The sequence below is a fragment of the Salmo salar genome, chromosome ssa18, assembly GCF_905237065.1.
Source record: "Salmo salar chromosome ssa18, Ssal_v3.1, whole genome shotgun sequence".
NCBI lineage: Eukaryota > Metazoa > Chordata > Actinopteri > Salmoniformes > Salmonidae > Salmo > Salmo salar.
In genome coordinates this window covers 75,093,484-75,112,125 of record NC_059459.1, presented here as the reverse complement: position 1 = coordinate 75,112,125, position 18,642 = coordinate 75,093,484, and the positions used below count along the sequence as shown (strand labels likewise).

The window sequence follows — 18,642 nt, the reverse complement described above, 5'->3', positions numbered from 1 at the left end:
TTTAGAAGTACTGTAACAGTTGATGTTAAACTGAGTTTGACATATTTAGAAGTACTGTAACAGTTGATGTTAAACTGAGTTTGACATATTTAGAAGTAACAGTTGATGTTAAACTGAGTTTGACATATTTAGAAGTACTGTAACAGTTGATGTTAAACTGAGTTTGACATATTTAGAAGTACTGTAGCAGTTGATGTTATACTGAGTTTGACATATTTAGAAGTACTGTAACAGTTGATGTTAAACTGAGTTTGACATATTTAGTAGTACTGTAGCAGTTGATGTTATACTGAGTTTGACATATTTAGAAGTACTGTAGCAGTTGATGTTATACTGAGTTTGACATATTTAGAAGTACTGTAACAGTTGATGTTAAACTGAGTTTGACATATTTAGAAGTAACAGTTGATGTTAAACTGAGTTTGACATATTTAGAAGTACTGTAGCAGTTGATGTTATACTGAGTTTGACATATTTAGAAGTAACAGTTGATGTTAAACTGAGTTTGACATATTTAGAAGTAACAGTTGATGTTAAACTGAGTTTGACATATTTAGAAGTACTGTAGCAGTTGATGTTATACTGAGTTTGACATATTTAGAAGTACTGTAACAGTTGATGTTATACTGAGTGATATATTTAGAAGTAGCAGTTGATGTTATACTGAGTAATATATTTAGAAGTAGCAGTTGATGTTATACTGAGTTTGAAATATGTGACCCTCCACGTGGATTCAGTCCTATGTAGCAAAAATTGAAATGGTGTTTTTTTACATTGGATAAATGTAGAGACTGCAGTTGAGGAACAATTGGAAAGTAATTCTACCTGAAAGTGAATAAATGTGTAATCCCATTTTTGAGAAAATGGCCCTTGAATATTTTGCTACACCTACTGTAGTTCCTCTTTGTCTATACCCATTCATCATCGTTCACACCTTCTTAAGCCTTAGCCACACCCATTTCTTCAATAATTCACATGTGAGGCCATGTGCTAAACAGAGTGAGTATCCTAATCTGAGTTTAGTGCAGGTCATGTTGTTCTTCACATTATCGTCTCTGGTAAACACACACTAAATGTATTTTTTGTCACATGCACACAATACAGGTGTAAACGGTACAGTAAAATGGTTACTTGCAATATCATAAACCGAAAGTGTCAGGATACGTTTTTTTCATTCATATTTTATAATTATTAGATGACGCTTACCCAGACACACTTGTCTAAATTGATGGGTCATGTGAAAGAAATGTTATAACATCTAGCTAAGTGGACGGGTCACTATTTTCTAGACATGTAAACATGTTCATGAAATACAATAGATCGACGTAATCTTCCCCAGACACAGCTAGCTAATTTGAGGGGTCATGTAATCATCTGGCGAAGTGGAGTCAAAGATTTTTATAACTAAACCAAGATAGACCACACAGCCTGTTGTTTCAAATTGGAATGAATGAGTCATAGTGGGCAGAACAAGTAAGGAGGTGGGCAGAGCCAGGCATGAGCTAGCGAGATCCTATTGGCGCGTTCTAGCACACATTTGCATATTTCCATTAGGGAACGCCTACTCTATGAAGTGAGCATGTGCAATAACTCAATTCACCTTTGCACTCCTTCTAAACAAAGCACATTTTTTCAACTTTGGTAAAGGGTAACATCTAGAAAACTTAGTCCACTCTGTTCGTAACAGATTATAGTTTTGGGAACAGAAAACTGTAATGAGATCAAAGGTTTCATCAATGAGAAAATGTGCAGAATGTCGGCCAAAATCCATCTCGTTCTATCTTCACCCACTGCCGGCCACTGGGCTTCCTCTCACTACCATATTTGGTAGTGACTGGAAACGCCATGCGGATGCTTCACATTTATACATCCGATGAAATATCTGTCCCATTGTTCTATTTGTGGTGGAATCTTCTGTTTAGACATGTAGCTAGCTAAACAATGAACCGGCATAATCCCAATTCATACTACTACAAATACAAACATTGTCATAGCTGTAGTATAAATCTGCAGGTAGCTAAATCTAACCAACTAGGTTCAATGTTAGCTAGCTAACATTGTGCTATAACTAGAGATGCAAATGGTTTTCTGATTTTAACAATATTACTACACAAATCATACATGTAACGTTAGCTAGCGAAGTAGTTGTTGATGGCTAACGTTATATCTTTCAAAAACGCTGCACCATTTCTGCTTAAAAATGCATTTTAATAAAAATAAAAATGCCTCTTGTGAAGTAGTGACGTGTGACATGCGCCTAGCTCCCTGAAACGGTCACATATTTAGAAGTGTCCGTTGATGTTGCTGTTTTTTTCCGTAGGGTGACGATGGCAGGCCTGGTTTCCCTGGTAACCCCGGAGTCCCTGGTCAGCCAGGTGCTAAAGGTGAGTGGCTGTCACCTGTCTGTCGTATACCTACCTGTGCACCGCATGTCTTCTTACTGTATCTGTGATGCTCTCTTCTCTGTACCATTCTCTTAAACTCCGAAGGGTTGGGAAAGGTTCGTAAGAAAGACTGTACAGGGAAATGCACAGTCTACACCAGCTGTATTCGGCGCATGTGATAAATACAATTTTATTTGATTTCATGGTCTCTTCCCTGTGATGGTCTCTTCCCTGTGCTAATCTCTTCCCTGTGCTGGTCTCTTCCCTGTGCTGGTCTCTTCCCTGTGCTGGTCTCTTCCCTGTGCTGGTCTCTTCCCTGTGCTAATCTCTTCCCTGTGCTAATCTCTTCCCTGTGCTGGTCTCTTCCCTGTGCTGGTCTCTTCCCTGTGCTAATCTCTTCCCTGTGATGGTCTCTTCCCTGTGCTGGTCTCTTCCCTGTGCTGGTCTCTTCCCTGTGCTGGTCTCTTCCCTGTGCTGGTCTCTTCCCTGTGCTGGTCTCTTCCCTGTGATGGTCTCTTCCCTGTGATGGTCTCTTCCCTGTGATGGTCTCTTCCCTGTGCTAATCACTTCCCTGTGCTAATCACTTCCCTGTGCTAATCTCTTCCCTGTGCTAATCTCTTCCCTGTGCTAATCTCTTCCCTGTGCTAATCTCTTCCCTGTGCTAATCTCTTCCCTGTGCTGGTCTCTTCCCTGTGCTGGTCTCTTCCCTGTGCTGGTCTCTTCCCTGTGCTAATCACTTCCCTGTGCTAATCTCTTCCCTGTGATGGTCTCTTCCCTGTGCTGGTCTCTTCCCTGTGCTGGTCTCTTCCCTGTGCTGGTCTCTTCCCTGTGCTGGTCTCTTCCCTGTGCTGGTCTCTTCCCTGTGCTGGTCTCTTCCCTGTGCTAATCTCTTCCCTGTGCTGGTCTCTTCCCTGTGCTAATCTCTTCCCTGTGCTGGTCTCTTCCCTGTGCTAATCTCTTCCCTGTGCTGGTCTCTTCCCTGTGCTGGTCTCTTCCCTGTGCTGGTCTCTTCCCTGTGCTGGTCTCTTCCCTGTGCTGGTCTCTTCCCTGTGCTAATCTCTTCCCTGTGCTGGTCTCTTCCCTGTGCTAATCTCTTCCCTGTGCTGGTCTCTTCCCTGTGCTAATCTCTTCCCTGTGCTAATCTCTTCCCTGTGCTGGTCTCTTCCCTGTGATGGTCTCTTCCCTGTGCTGGTCTCTTCCCTGTGCTGGTCTCTTCCCTGTGCTGGTCTCTTCCCTGTGCTGGTCTCTTCCCTGTGCTAATCTCTTCCCTGTGCTGGTCTCTTCCCTGTGCTGGTCTCTTCCCTGTGCTGGTCTCTTCCCTGTGCTGGTCTCTTCCCTGTGCTGGTCTCTTCCCTGTGCTGGTCTCTTCCCTGTGCTGGTCTCTTCCCTGTACCTTTCTTTTTTCATTCTTTTTTGGGGGAGGGGGGGTAGATCAACTTTAATTTTGCAGATAGATTGTAGCTTCAATCAATGTAATTGTCTGCATAATTTCCAATCCCCCATAAGTTTTTGTAAATATACCACCCCTCTCCTAATTGGAGTAAACTAATTGACATCAACACTTAGGATTCTACTTTCAGTTTATACATACTATATAAATTCTACGGACACAGTATATTTTTACAATAGTTCTATTTTGTTTGTTTTTAGTCCCACCCTTCAGCTCCACTCAACCCCTCATCTATCTCTGAATACCATAACGTTTTGATTTCTATTTGCCATTTATTTTTCAACTGTGCTGTGATGTTTCACAAAAGTTCTGAACCTTTCTATTCTCATAGTTTCTACAGATTGTAAATTAAAGATAAACATTTTTGCTCAGAGTATTATTATATTATTGATTGATTGATTGACTATGACTTTTTAAATCACCCAGTAGTGCTATCTGCAGAGTTAGCTTCAGGTAAACGTTGCAATTCTTCAGACATTCTTGAACCTGTGACCAAAAACAAACTATATGTGGACAGTACCGAAATAAATAATGTAATGATTCTGTCTCTTCGTAGCAAAATCTGCAGAGCTGAGATTGTTGTGTCCCCCATGTATTTTGAATAATAATTGAAATGAAAAAACTCTTGTGTATCAGTTCATAAAACATGTGCCATGGAGTCGGTACATTGAAAATCTCTTCCCAACTATTTTGCAATCTATATGACACAGACGTAATTTTTTTGGTCCTTAAATGAAACTGGTATATTTTTTTATTTATCACAATTTTCTTTAGCCAATTTTGGTCTTTAATGCAGTGCTGACAGACAAGTTCCTTACTTTTCCCTCTTCCACTTGCCTCTTCCATTTTTGCAGTAATGCTGCAATTAGTTGGTTGTAATTTTGAGTAGAGCAGACATTTCCATATATTTGTGTTAGCTGCATGTGTGACGTAACTCTACCAGTCCTATTTATGATATCATTTACAAAGATTCTACCTTTTTTTTTAAACATTATTTCCAAAAATATAGTTTTTTTTTTAATCATTTAGTATATTTGAGTTTAACCATAATATTTGTTGCAATATTTATTCTGTCTTTTCTGGTGGATTAAACTGAAATTGCAACCAACTTTCTATGGCTTGGTTTACCTGTATCTTGTCAGTGTAAAGGTTTTGTATTGGTTAAGTTCTTACCTGTACCTTGTCAGTGTAAAGGTTTTGTATTGGTTAAGTTCTTACCTGTATCTTGTCAGTGTAAAGGTTTTGTATTGGTTAAATTATTACCTGTATCTGTATGGTCCTCAGGGGAGAGAGGTGACTCGTCCGGCTACCCCGGAAGTCCCGGAGCTAAAGGTGAGTCCGGAACCCCCGGTTACCCAGGTGGCCAAGGTGCTAATGGCGCCCCCGGCGACAACGGTTTCCCAGGGGGCCCTGGGTTCAGCGGACAGAAGGGAGCACCGGGAGTTCCTGGAAGACCTGGACTCTTGGGTGAGTAGTAGTGATGATGATGTCACAGAACGTGATGTCATAAATGTCACACAGATGAATCATGTCACAGGGAAATGCTATTTAAACAATTTAGAAAAGGTGGAATAAGAGAAGAAAAAAATTATATATTAACCCCCCCATCCTCATTCATCATTTTCTATGTTCCTGGTTATGTTTTTTGGGGTCCCCCCCTCCTCCTCTCAGGTACCCCTGGTTTCACTGGGGCTAAGGGTCTGAACGGATACCCAGGAGGAAGAGGTCTCGACGGGACAACTGGCCGCCCCGGCTCCCCTGGATCATCTGGAGAAAAAGGTTTGTTGGACACACACACACACAGAAATACGCCCACGCACACTCAAACACACACACATTACAGTTTGTAATACAACATCAATGGCCTGAGTGAAAATCTTTCTTTCTCTAATTTAACTGACATGGCCTCTGACAATGTCATAACTTCAGTACAATGTCCTTTATTGGTGTCGATGTTATAATGCAATAATCATGTTCTTTCTCAAGGTCTACCGGGATCTCCTGGTCTTGATGGACTCAACGGACTGGCTGGACCGAAGGGTATACCAGGAACCCCGGGTTATAGTGAGGAGGGTCGCCCCGGCACCCCTGGAGCGGCCGGTCTGAAGGGAGAGAGGGGATCCTCCATCCCAGGACCCCCGGGATACAACGCGGAGAAGGGAGCGAGAGGAGAGTCAGGTGAGAAAGATTCATCAATTAATCAAATTCATTTTATAGAGAAAGATCAATGAATCAAATACATTTTATAATGAAAGATCAATCAATACAATTTATTTTATAGAGAAAGATCAATCAATCCTTAAAATGTATTTTATAGAGAAAGATTAATCAATCAATACAATTTCTTTTATAGCCCTTTTTACATCAGCAGTTGTCAAAGTGCTTTCTAGATGCCCCACCTAAAACCCCAAAGAGCAAGCAATGCAGAGGAAAAAGCACAGATGAGTCATCTTGATGAGTCACATGATGACCCTAGCCCAGGGGTGGGCAAACCTTTTGGTTCAAGGGCCACACTGAGTTTATGAAACCAAGTGAAGGGCCACATACTACATGCGAGATAAAACATGTGAAGCCTTTATTCATTTTCACATTGACACGCAATTACTAGTGTACTGTAGGTGTACATATGCTTGCAGAACAATTCTACCCTTGTTTTATGTGAACAAATTGTTCACAATTATTATTTTTTTTTTTATGTATAACATCACAGACAGTCAAACACACATACAGATCCTGTATCTCTACCAATCAAACTTAGTCACAATATGCAAACTTAAAAAAAAATATATATATATATATACAATAGTTTTTTTTTTTACACATCTGCTGTTACATTTTGCATGTCTCCAGTCATATATTATGACTGGAGACATGCAAAATGTAACAGATGTGTAAAAAAAAAAAACTATTGTAAAATTTAAGTGAAACATATGGTAAGAGCATCTGTTTCATTTGGAATGGCCTGTTTTTGAAGCATATTAAATAACAATTCTCATCTCCATTGTGAGCCACATTCAGTTATCCAATCACCTCAGCCCAAATCTGACTGAATAAGTGTTAATTGTCAGATGTATGAAGACAAATGACCTGTATCCAAGTGCATTGCTGGGTAATTCTCAATGCATAACCATCATCATGAAAAAGCATAATCCTTGCCTACCCCAGCCACGGTTATTAAAGTCTTAATATGAACAATGGGTCTGGTCACCTCTCTTGACAAGGTCATCAAAGTCTGGTGTCATCTTTTGATGTAGAGATTCTCAGAACAGCTGAGCATAGTGTAAAATCACCTGAGAGCTTCAGGCTTTTGATAGAGGTATCATTTCATATTTTTAAATGTAAGGTTGTCTAACTATACAAATACTTTTTGAGATCAACTGACACTAACCAAAGAGTTTATCAAATTGAACAACTCCTGTTTTCCCGTGTCCAAGGGCATTGAAATATTTGATATTGATTTATACACTTTGTTCTGTTGAAATTTAGAATTCCCAAATCAAAGCTTTTGATTAAATCCTCAATTTTAATGTAAAATGTCTTAAATATGTTTTTTTTTATTTATATAAATTAAGTTTTGTTTAAGATGAAATGATCATGTTCAATCTAAGGACATAAGATACTATCAAAGTGTTAAAATAAAATGGTAAACCAACAGAAAAGAGTGAACAAAACAACGGTAGATAAATCAGTTGGCCTAAATTCCAACAGAACAAAGTGTATAAATCAATATCAAATATTTCAATGCCCTTGGACACGGGAAAAATGGGTCACCTTTTTTTTAACACAAATGCTTCCTATTTCAAAGTATGGAATGACCCTGTGTAGTGGTTGTTTAAAAGACGATAATAATAATACATTTAGCTAAAATGTGGCTTATTTCCTTGATTTGGGAATTCTAAATTCCAACAGAACATAGTGTATAAATCAATATCAAATATTTCAATGCCCTTGGACACGGGAAAATGGGTCACCTTTTTTTAACACAAATGCTACCTATTTCAAAGTACAAAATATAATTAGCAAAAAAATACACCAATCCACTCAACGTTTTAGCAGACGTTTTCATCCAGAGGAAACGTTTTCGTACTGGTCCCTCATGAGAAACGAACCCACAACCCTGGTCACTTGTTAAATTTGACCTGTGACGGGATTTGTGGTAATTCATGACCAAGAACGTTTGTTCACACACATTTGTGGACCCGAATAAAACAAGCATTCTTTGGGTTTTTTAATGTTTGTAAACTTAGTTTCATTCTGGGAGCCATAGAACTGGTCTATTGTTTCTGTTTTGTACTTCTCCTTCAAAGATCTGTCATATCGGATGTCCATGAGCTCCAGTTGTGTGTCTAGTGGTGTTTTGTCACCGTTGAAAGACAGGGGGCATGAAACAATCTCAATCATGGTGAAGTCTGAGAAACTGCGGGAAAACTCAGCATGCAGGTCGATCAAAGTGCTATTGTCTGCGATGTAGGCGCGTTCAGTGTGGCCAGTGTCGGGAAAATGAGTGAGAGAGCGGCTGCTCATTTGTCTGGAGAAAACATAAGTTTGGCCTTGAATGCTTTCACGTTGGAATACAGTTGAAGCACAAGAACACACATTTCCCTGCAGTTTCACATTTAGATCATTCAGATGCCCCAATATGTACACACCGAAAGCAAAGTCGCCCAGCAAGTCTGTGTCTTTCAACTCGGAGAAGTCGTCAGCTTTACCAACCGTATCAAGGAACATACCCATCTCTCCTCTCAGTTCCCACACACGGCTAAATGCTTTCCCCAGGCTTAGCCAGCGCACAGTTGAATGGGACAACAAGTCCTGGTGCAGCTGAATGAACTGACCTATAAAGTTGACAAGTTGTACAACCACTTTGACAACATTTTCCAGCTTTAACACACTTTTACACAGGGCTTCCTGATGAATAATACAGTGAAGAAATATCAATTCCTCCGAGTTGGGTCTTTCTTCTTTTACTTTGTCTTGTCATCTTTTTAGTAGGCCAATGTTTTTACCAGGTAGATTTGGTGATCCGTCTGTTGTGGCGTTTTGTCGGTTTGCTCCACAGTAGAGTCATTTTTTCCAAGCAGGCAGACACACTGCCGTATAAATCAGAGCCCCTTGGTTGTTCCCATCACAAGAAGATCCTCTGTTATTTCAAAGTTGTCGTTTATTCCTCTGAGAAAAAGATCGAAGCCATCTTGTTTTTTTCTTCACCTCTGAGATTAGCTCCTCACCTATCACTTCCACCCGCCTGGTGATGGTTCTGCGTGATCAATACATTTTCGAGAATTGGCTTTTACTCTCAGGACAAGTTATACCAGCAGTCTCCACCATACGCTTTTTCCAAACTCCCCTTCAGCAAAAAGCTTGCTATGCTTTGCGCTTTTATGTGCCACTACGTAACTTGCCTTAGTTACGGAAGTCTTGAGTAGAGCATCGTTTTTTTAAGTTTGGCTTTTAAGTTTGTGGCAAGTTTTGAGGCCTTCCTTGCCTTTTCCTGAGAAGACAGATTACTAGCGTAGTTAGCATGCTTACTTGGAAAATGACGATTGAGATTATATTCCTTAAAAACGGCAACACTTTCTTGGCATATCAGACATCGCCTTATGTCCAATATTAGTTTTTTTTAAAGTATTTTGCTGTGCATTCTTCTTTAAACACACGACATTCAGAGACCACTTTTCTCATTTTCGCAGCACTCATTTTCCACGTCAAAGGTCGTCAAGCAATGAAGTGGCTGTGATGACTGAGCGCATTCTGAATCTGACTGTAGACCCAAATACAGAGCGCGCTGCCAGGCTACAGCGCCATCTATTGGGGGTTGTTTATATATCATGGAATTAGTCATTTTAGGCCGAAAATCGAAACTCAAATATAATCATATTTAACACTTTTAAAAAATGTCTCGTGGGCCAGATTGAAGTGCCTGGCAGGCCCGATACGGACCGCAGTCTGTACTTTGCCCCCCCCCCCTTGCCCTAACCGCTAGACTTACCTGTAATACTGCACTCACTACATTTGACCAGAAAAAAAGCAGACAGTGAGACATGTGTGTGTGTGTGTGTTTGTGTGGATGACCTTAACTCTTGTTTGGTTGTCAGGGGGTCCTGGTATGACAGGCTTCCCAGGTCTGCCTGGTCGTCGTGGGGAGACAATCGGCTCCAATATCCCTGGACCTCTGGGAGACCCAGGCCTGCCCGGACTCGATGGAGAAGAAGGTAGTTTAACCCTTTATTTAGCCTTTTATAAAACTATAGATTATATTCCTCTGTCTCACTTTCCTGCTCCTTCTTCTCCTCCTTTCTACTTCTCCCTCTCATCTCCTTGTCCTCCCTCCATCTAAGTCCAGCTCTAACCACTCTATGTCTGTAGCTAGTTTACAGCGTGTTAAATGGTTAACATCTCCTCTCCCCTCCTATCTGTTCCTCCTGGGTTTCCTCTTCTCCTTCCTCCTCTCCATTTCTCCTCTGTCATCTATCCTTCTCTTCCCTCCATCTAAATCCCAAACTCTCTAGACCTCTATAATGTTGCCAGTTTACTTGTGTGTTAACTGTTTATGGTGGGTTCCTCCAGGTTACGGTGGTCCTCCAGGCCCCCCAGGCCCACCGGGGCCCAGTACGGCCCAGGGAGACAGAGGTGACGCTGGGCTACCTGGCTTCCCCGGTACCCCTGGGAGACGTGGAGATCCTGGAGGTCCCGGTGGCCCAGGAAGGGAAGGCAGCCCTGGATTCAATGGTACAGGGATGACTCTTGTTTGTTGACCACTCAATGTAATATCAACCAGAATGTGACGTTGATCTGACGTCTGGATTCAAAGGTACAGAGATGATTATGTTGATCTGAAACATGTACAATTTGTTGGAGGGGCACGTTGGTCGACCACTCAATCAATTATCAACCAGAATCGGCTGTTGATCTGAGGTCTTTGCCCAGTGGTTGATGTACCATACCTTGTCGGATGTTGTTGTGTTGCCTAGGAGAGAGAGGCGACTCTGGGTACAGTGGAGTGTCAGGAACCAAAGGCTACCCTGGAGATCCAGGATATTACGGAGGGAAAGGACCCAAAGGAAGGAAAGGTGAGAGACGTATCCTTTTAACACTGACCTGAACACATAACACTGGTCTTTGTCAATTTGATCAATTATGTTATAGAAGATTTAGCTTGAGTCATTTTCTCTCTCTTTCTCCTTCTCTATCGCTCTCATCTATCTCTCTCTCTCCTCTCTCTCTCTCATATCTCTCTTTCTTCCACCTCCTCCTGTCTCTCTCTTCATCCCTCCATCTCCATCTTTCTGATCATGTGTGCGTTTGCTTCCTCCACACACATCTCGCTCGCTCTAGGTTCTTCTGGTCGTAAGGGGGCCCCAGGTATAACTTTACCCCCCCCGATCTTCCAGACTCCCTACGGAGAAGTGGGAGGCCCTGGGCTCAACGGCGCTCCAGGGGCCATGGGAGAACCAGGCAATCCTGGCATTCCAGGCAGAGGGGGTGAGTAACCTACTAGGAACAGCCTGTCCTACTAAGCAAAGGTCGTGAGTAAAGTGGCCTACTGGACTGGATTGAAGAAAATGTGATTTGTACCCACCAAAGTTTAGATTGGAATCCACACTGAACTCATTTTACTTGCTTCAAAACCGTTGTGATGGATTCAGTTAGTGTGGAGTCAAGGCTAACCAAAGTTACCCTTAGTTACCCCTGATCTAGGTTCAGTTAAACCCTCATCCAATCTTAACCTTAACCATAAGGTAGTTAAACCTAATACTGTCCTTAGATCAGTGTTCTAAGTGTATCTTCCGCCTTTGTTCCAGGTCCTAAAGGAAGGCCCGGTGCGGTGGGGAAGCTGGGGAGGAACGGAGGGTCAGGTCTGAATGGACCTCTGGGAGACCCTGGTTCTCCTGGTTTCCCTGGACCTTCCGGATCACAAGGTATGCGTGTACGTGTGTGTGGGTGTGTATGTCTATCTGTGTGTACATATATGTGTGTGTGTGTGTGTGTGTGTGTGTGTGTGTGTGTGTGTGTGTGTGTTGTACGTGTTTAACTATACTTGTGGGGACTAGCAGTCAGTAGAGGTGTGTGGGTAAACCACTGAGGAAGCCAAGCCAATAAAAAATCCATATAACAACCTCTGTTGTGATAATTGCGTTGTTTGCTCTATAACCCGTTAGTTCATACGCCACTGTGATGTACAATAAGGCAGAGACAACAAAAAGACAACAGTGGCGGAATAAATTCAACTACACGTACATTTGTTTCTTCACAAAACCGGAGAGCAGCATCTGTCCGGTGAAGTCCACAAACCCAATATTGCATGTAACAAACAGCTGTATAACCTGCAACACAGTCAAACAAGTTAATGTTTTCAACAGTTTACTAAACAACTAGTGATTTAGAACCATAGAGTTACATCAAGTCAACACAAAGACAACAGGAGCACTGGCTCCGCTATTCCAGCACCATTTCCACTGAAACATGTAAACATCATCAAATCAACAAGGCTATAGAAGCTTAGTTTAATACACTGAAAACAAACAAAGTTATATGCGTGCGTGCGCATGAGAGAAAGGGAGATGTCAATACATGTACATTCTTACAATGCTCTATAACCGCAACATAATGCATTATAGCTGGAGGTACTTAAGAGTTACCCAACATTTTAACATTTAGTACTCCTCTCCTATCCTCTTCCCTCTCTTCGTCCCCCTCCTCTCTCCTTTCCTCTTACCCCTCTCTACTCTCCTTCCTCTCCTCTTCCCCCCCTCTCTCCTCTCCTCTTCCCCCCTTCCTCTCCTCTCTCTTCTCTTCTCCTCTCCTCTCTCTTCTCTTCTCCTCCTCTCCTTTTCCACTCCTCTCCTTTTCCACTCTCCTCTCCTCTCCTCCTCTCCTTTTCCACTCTCCTCTCCTTTTCCCCTCTCTCCTCTTCCTCCCTCTCCTCTCTTCCCCCCCTCTCTCCTCTTCCCCCCCTCTCCTTTTGTAACTCCTCTCCTCTTCCCCCCTCCTCTCTCCTCTCCTTCTTCCTCTCTCCTTCAGGTCTGCCTGGTAAGCCTGGTCTGCAGGGTCCCCCCGGCAGTGTGGCCCGCAGCAGGAGTGTTGGTTTCACCCTGGTGAAACACAGTCAGAACAACCAGGTACCCATGTGTCCCCAGGGCATGTCCCGGCTCTGGGAGGGATACAGTCTGCTGTACGTAGAGGGGCAGGAGAAGGCACACAACCAGGACCTCGGTGAGTCTCACACACACACACACACACGATTCAGGCAGGCAGAGAGACTTACACATTTTGCAGAAAGCTAATCTTTATCTCCCCCCTCTCTCCTCTCTCTCCCCTCTCTCCTCTCTATCCCCTCTCACCCAGGTATGGCGGGCTCCTGCCTCCCCCGTTTCAGCACTGTCCCCTTCCTCTACTGCACGCCCAACGAGATCTGTTACTACGCCAGCCGCAACGACAAGTCCTATTGGCTGTCCACCACTGCGCCCATCCCCATGATGCCGGTGGGAGAGGAGGCCATCAGCCAGTACATCAGCAGGTGCTCCGTGTGCGAGGCCATGTCCCAGGCTGTGGCTGTCCACTCCCAGGACCTCACCATCCCCACCTGCCCTGCTGGCTGGAGGTCTCTCTGGATCGGGTACTCCTTCCTCATGGTGAGTGAAATAGGGATTAAAGCCAGATTCAATCCACGGTGCATTGTAGAACACTGTTGACAGTGCGCCTTTCAAAGGCAATATTCCCACATTCTCAGAGATCACATTCATGGTAAACGCTGAAGAGCTCGGCTCAATCGTAAATGACCTTTAAATATCAAGCATGGTACAGTGTGCCTCGGATTGAATCCCGAACAATATTTGTAACTAAAATGTAAAGTTATTTCACTACACAATAACCCCAGTCTAAACCACCATAGTGAAACTAACAGCCAGGACTTGACTGGGCCTCTCCCTCTCTCTTTCCCCCCCATACAGCACACAGCTGCCGGGGCTGAGGGCGGAGGCCAGTCCCTTGTTTCACCCGGGTCCTGTCTGGAAGACTTCCGTGCAACTCCCTTCATCGAGTGTAACGGGGCTAAGGGCACCTGCCACTTCTTTGCCAACAAGTACAGCTTCTGGCTGACCACGGTGGAGCCTAGCCGGGAGTTCAACCCCCCTCCGATGGACACGCTGAAGGGAGGCAACCAACTGAGCAGAGTCAGTCGCTGTCAGGTCTGCAGTAAGATCTTGTAGCCGGGAGAAGAGTCGAAGATAGAGAGAAGAAATGGAAAACAGAGAGACTGAAACAACGAAGGAGGGGGTGATGATTACTTACAGAAAGAAAAAGAGAGAGGTAAAAAAAACATTCCCCCTTAAAAACATTTTGGGACCAAATGACTGACTGAATTTAAGCACCCTCCCCTGCTTCATCCCAGGATCTCACTTGGGGTGTAAAGGTGTCCTGAAGGGCCGACGAGGGCACTTCGTGGGTTTATGATGCGCGAATATCGATGTTAGAAAGAGGGGGATGGATATAGAACGAGAGAGAGATGGAGAGATGTGGGGTCTTGGTTTTGATTGCTCTGCACTAGGATATCACTGACAGTGTTGCTATAGCTACTGCATTGTTGTATACGTGTCTTTATTTGTTTTTTTCTCGTTACTATGGTTACGTGGTCTGAAAACTTTTGCGGCTACTTAGTGCAACCGCAAACCAACCCTTTTGACCACACTGAACCGTTTCCTCTTCCTGGCTGTGTCCCAAATGGTCCCCTATTCCCTATATAGTACACTACTTATGGCTTGGGCTCCATAGGCCTCTGGTCACAAGTAGTGTACAATATAGGGTTCCATTTGGGACAGATACTTCTCTACCATAACAACAACAACTACAGTCATAAACCTGAGAGACCTGCTATACTGTACATACCTATTTACTGCTAGCCAACCACTTTTATACTCACACACACACACACCGATGATATCTTTGATGTCTGAGATACAGTAAGACTCTATTATTACCAATATGTCCTTTTTTTTTTATGTTACCCTACTCCGGGACTCAACTTGACAACAGTTTGGATAAAGGCACTTTTAAAATACTAGAATGATTGGCATAGATAGTGAGGCAACATCATCCAATGACGAATCACTTGAACAAAAACAATAGGTCATAAGAGACCATGTATGTCAATGTTTTGCACTGATGTGAATTCCAATAATGGGTAAGATAGAAATGTCAGTCAGTCTGTAACACTCAGTCTGTAACGTTTGACTTGTCAATCAAATGTGTGCCTTTTCAGTTTAGCTACAGCGACGGATGGTGAAGATTTAGGTTCTCACCACCACCACAGAAACGAACCTATCAGCTCCTCGATTCACTGCTGGCACACAAATGATCAACAACAAACGCACATGATTATTATGATTATTATGGTTATTTCATCTCACTCCACACTTTCTGTTTCCGCCCACAGTGAGATCATTATTATGGTTATTATGGTTATTATGGTTATTATGATTATTATGGTTATTTCATCTCACTCCACACTTTCTGTTTCCGCCCACAGTGAGATCCGGATAGTTGTGTTAATGGGTGGGACTTGTAATGCAAATGTACTGTAACTGCCACAGAGCGGAGAGGATACCACAAGAGCGTTGGGCCAGTAACCGAAACGTTGCTGGTTCGAATCCCTAGCTGATTAGATGACAAATCTGCTGATGTGCCCTTGAGCAAGGCACTTAACCCTAACTGCTCCTGTAAGTCACTCTGGATGAGAGCGTCTGCTAAATTAGTTAAAATGTCAAATTAAAGTTGCTTAATGGCACTTACATTTGCCCAAGACAAACACAAATGTTCGGGGAAACAGATATAGAGTACTGCTACTTCACTACAACTCTCTCGCTGACTGGAATGGGTGACCAACGATGCACCAAATTGTACTGATTTAAAACCGTCATATTCTGCAGGGTTACACTCACTCTTCTCACCTCGCTAGCCTATCTACTCTCCATATTTTGTGACCAAAATGTAAAAAAAAATTAAAATAAAAACCAACCATGCTCAAGCCAAAACATACAAGTATGCAATAATCGCTTGGAAGGAATCACAAACTAACAACAAACACACTCTTCGTTACACCGTCCCCAAACCTGTCGCCCGCGTGCGCCATCGTGCGCAATTGATTTTGTTCCCCTACACCAAACGCGATCATGACATGCAGTTTAAAATATCAAAACAAACTCTGAACCAATTATATTAATTTGGGGACAGGTCGAAAAGCGTTAAACATTTATGGCAATTTAGCTAGCTAGCTTGCTGTTGCCAGCTAATTTGTCCTGGGATATAAACGTTGAGTTGTTATTTTACCTGAAATGCACAAGGTTCTCTACTCCACCAATTAATCCACACATAAAACGGTCAACCAAATAGTTTCTTGTCATCTCTCCTCCTTCCTGGGGTGGTTAGAGCGTTGGGCCAGTAACCAAAAGGTTGCTAGATGGAATCCCCGACCTGACAAGGTAAAACTCTGTCGTTCTGCCCCTGAACAAGGCAGTTAACCCACTGTTTCTAGGCTCTCATTGTAAATAAGAATTTGTTCTTAACTGACTTGCCTAGTTAAATAACATTTAAAAAAATGTTTAAATCCAGGCTTTTTCTTCTTTGGACTTTACTTTGGCGTTACCACGACGACCGACCAAACTCAGTTAATCTTTCAATCACCCATGTGGGTATAACAAATGAGGAGATGGCACGTGGGTATCTGCTTCTATAAACCAATAAGGAGATGGGAGAGGCAATAATTGAATAACATGTATGTGTACATTTATTTTGCAACGCTTGTGCACACGACACGAGTGGTGTAGTCAGCATGTTAGAATGTTTGTTATTGTACAGAAGCTTACTATACATTTTATCAACGTTAAGGCCTATTGTGTTCTGGTAGTCCCTATCTGCTGTCCTCAGCCTGTCTTGTCAATGGCCACGTTCCAGAGCCGACTACATTAGGTTCCAGAGCCAACTACATTAGGTTTCAGAGCCGACTACATTAGGTTCCAGAGCTGACTACATTAGGTTCCAGAGCTGACTACATTAGGTTCCAGAGCCGACTACATTAGGTTCCAGAGCCGACTACATTAGGTTCCAGAGCCGACTACATTAGGTTCCAGAGCCGACTACATTAGGTTCCAGAGCCGACTACATTAGGTTCCAGAGCCGACTACATTAGGTTCCAGAGCCGACTACATTAGGTTCCAGAGCCGACTACATTAGGTTTCAGAGCCGACTACATTAGGTTTCAGAGCCGACTACATTAGGTTTCAGAGCCGACTACATTAGGTTTCAGAGCCGACTACATTAGGTTTCAGAGCCGACTACATTAGGTTCCAGAGCCGACTACATTAGGTTCCAGAGCTGACTACATTAGGTTCCAGAGCCGACTACATTAGGTTTCAGAGCCGACTACATTAGGTTCCAGAGCCGACTACATTAGGTTCCAGAGCCGACTACATTAGGTTCCAGAGCCGACTACATTAGGTTTCAGAGCTGACTACATTACAGACGCCTACCAGATCTCACAAAACCTGAATTGGTGATTAACATATCAGCTGATCACATTCTATGATCTAGCAATCTGATTGATGCCTAACTGCGCAGTCGATGAGGTGGCTCACAACCATTGGTTGGTGGTTGATGCAATGCAACACCTGCAATGTAGGTGGACTGGAACGTGGCCGTTGTCGCTGAATTTATGTTAAAGGTACTGGGTGATTAAAATTGTAACCACTATGACCACTATGTCTATCACATAGGCCCATCTCTCGTTGGTAGCCCTGAGTACATTATTTGTCCTCATTTGTTATTGTTTTGTCTGTAATCTAGATTATAATTATTTTTACTTCACAGTATGTATCCCCTGTTTCAAAGGTTATTTACAAATACATTTTGTGGAAGCTGGTCTGTACATTCGATGATAGGAACGGACGGTTTTTTAGGATATGTTTTTATATGGAAATACATACAGTACTTCTATGATTATTTTTGAATGACACAAAAGGATAAAACACACATTTTTATTGTCGCTCTTTTGACACTGTCCTCTGATGTTAAATACATTCCACCATTTTAAAAGGAATTTTGAGAAAACCTGAAGATAATTTTTTTTCCATACAAATCCACATTTTACATGTATAACAGAAACATATGTAAGTGCCTACAATGATTATGCAGTTGTGCTACATTTTCCTCAAAGAGGATAAACAACAGAATTGAATGAGTCTGAAATGTGTGTTCTTGTTTTCACACTGAAATAAAGTATTACAATTTAATCAGATTAAAAAGAGTGATTAAGATTATGTGAGAACAATGTAACTAAATTATAGACTACAAATAAAATAAAATGTTATTGGTCACATACACATATTTAGCAGATGTTATTGTGGGTGTAGCGAAATGCTTGTGTATCTACTGTAGCTCCAACAATGCATTAGTATCTTAACAATTCACAACAATACACAAATCTACGGCCTCCCGGGTGGTGCAGTGGTCTAAGGCACTGCATCGCAGTGCTAGCTGTGCCACCAGAGACTCTGGGTTTGAGCCCAGGCTCTGTCTCAGCCGTCCGCGACCGGGAGGCTCATGGGGCGGCGCACAGTTGGCCTAGCGTTGTCCAGGTTAGGGAGGGTTTGGCCAGCAGGGATATCCTTGTCTCATTGTGCACTAGCGACTCCTGTGGTGGGCTTGGTGCAGTGTGCGCTGACCAGGTCGCAAGGTGTACGGTGTTTCCTCTGACACATTGGTGCGGCTGGCTTCTGGGTTGGATGCGAGCTGTGTTAAGAAGCAGTGCATCGGGTT

General features: G+C 42.8%; 1 protein-coding gene across 3 annotated transcripts in view; it reads left to right on the top strand.

Annotated features, from left to right (window-relative positions):
- LOC106577876 (collagen alpha-6(IV) chain) overlaps window positions 1-18,121 on the top strand; it is a 232,608-nt gene extending 214,487 nt beyond the window's left edge. For all 3 annotated transcript variants that reach the window (XM_014156296.2, XM_014156295.2, XM_014156294.2), the window contains 12 exons: window positions 2,321-2,384; window positions 5,119-5,301; window positions 5,506-5,613; window positions 5,821-6,012; window positions 9,930-10,046; window positions 10,402-10,563; window positions 10,806-10,904; window positions 11,170-11,316; window positions 11,637-11,753; window positions 12,856-13,047; window positions 13,180-13,466; window positions 13,785-18,121. In XM_014156296.2, coding sequence (XP_014011771.2) covers window positions 2,321-2,384; window positions 5,119-5,301; window positions 5,506-5,613; window positions 5,821-6,012; window positions 9,930-10,046; window positions 10,402-10,563; window positions 10,806-10,904; window positions 11,170-11,316; window positions 11,637-11,753; window positions 12,856-13,047; window positions 13,180-13,466; window positions 13,785-14,042 — 1,926 coding nt within the window. In that variant the 3' untranslated portion in view covers window positions 14,043-18,121. The remainder of the gene's footprint in view (window positions 1-2,320; window positions 2,385-5,118; window positions 5,302-5,505; window positions 5,614-5,820; window positions 6,013-9,929; window positions 10,047-10,401; window positions 10,564-10,805; window positions 10,905-11,169; window positions 11,317-11,636; window positions 11,754-12,855; window positions 13,048-13,179; window positions 13,467-13,784) is intronic.
- Window positions 18,122-18,642: the final 521 nt, after the last annotated feature.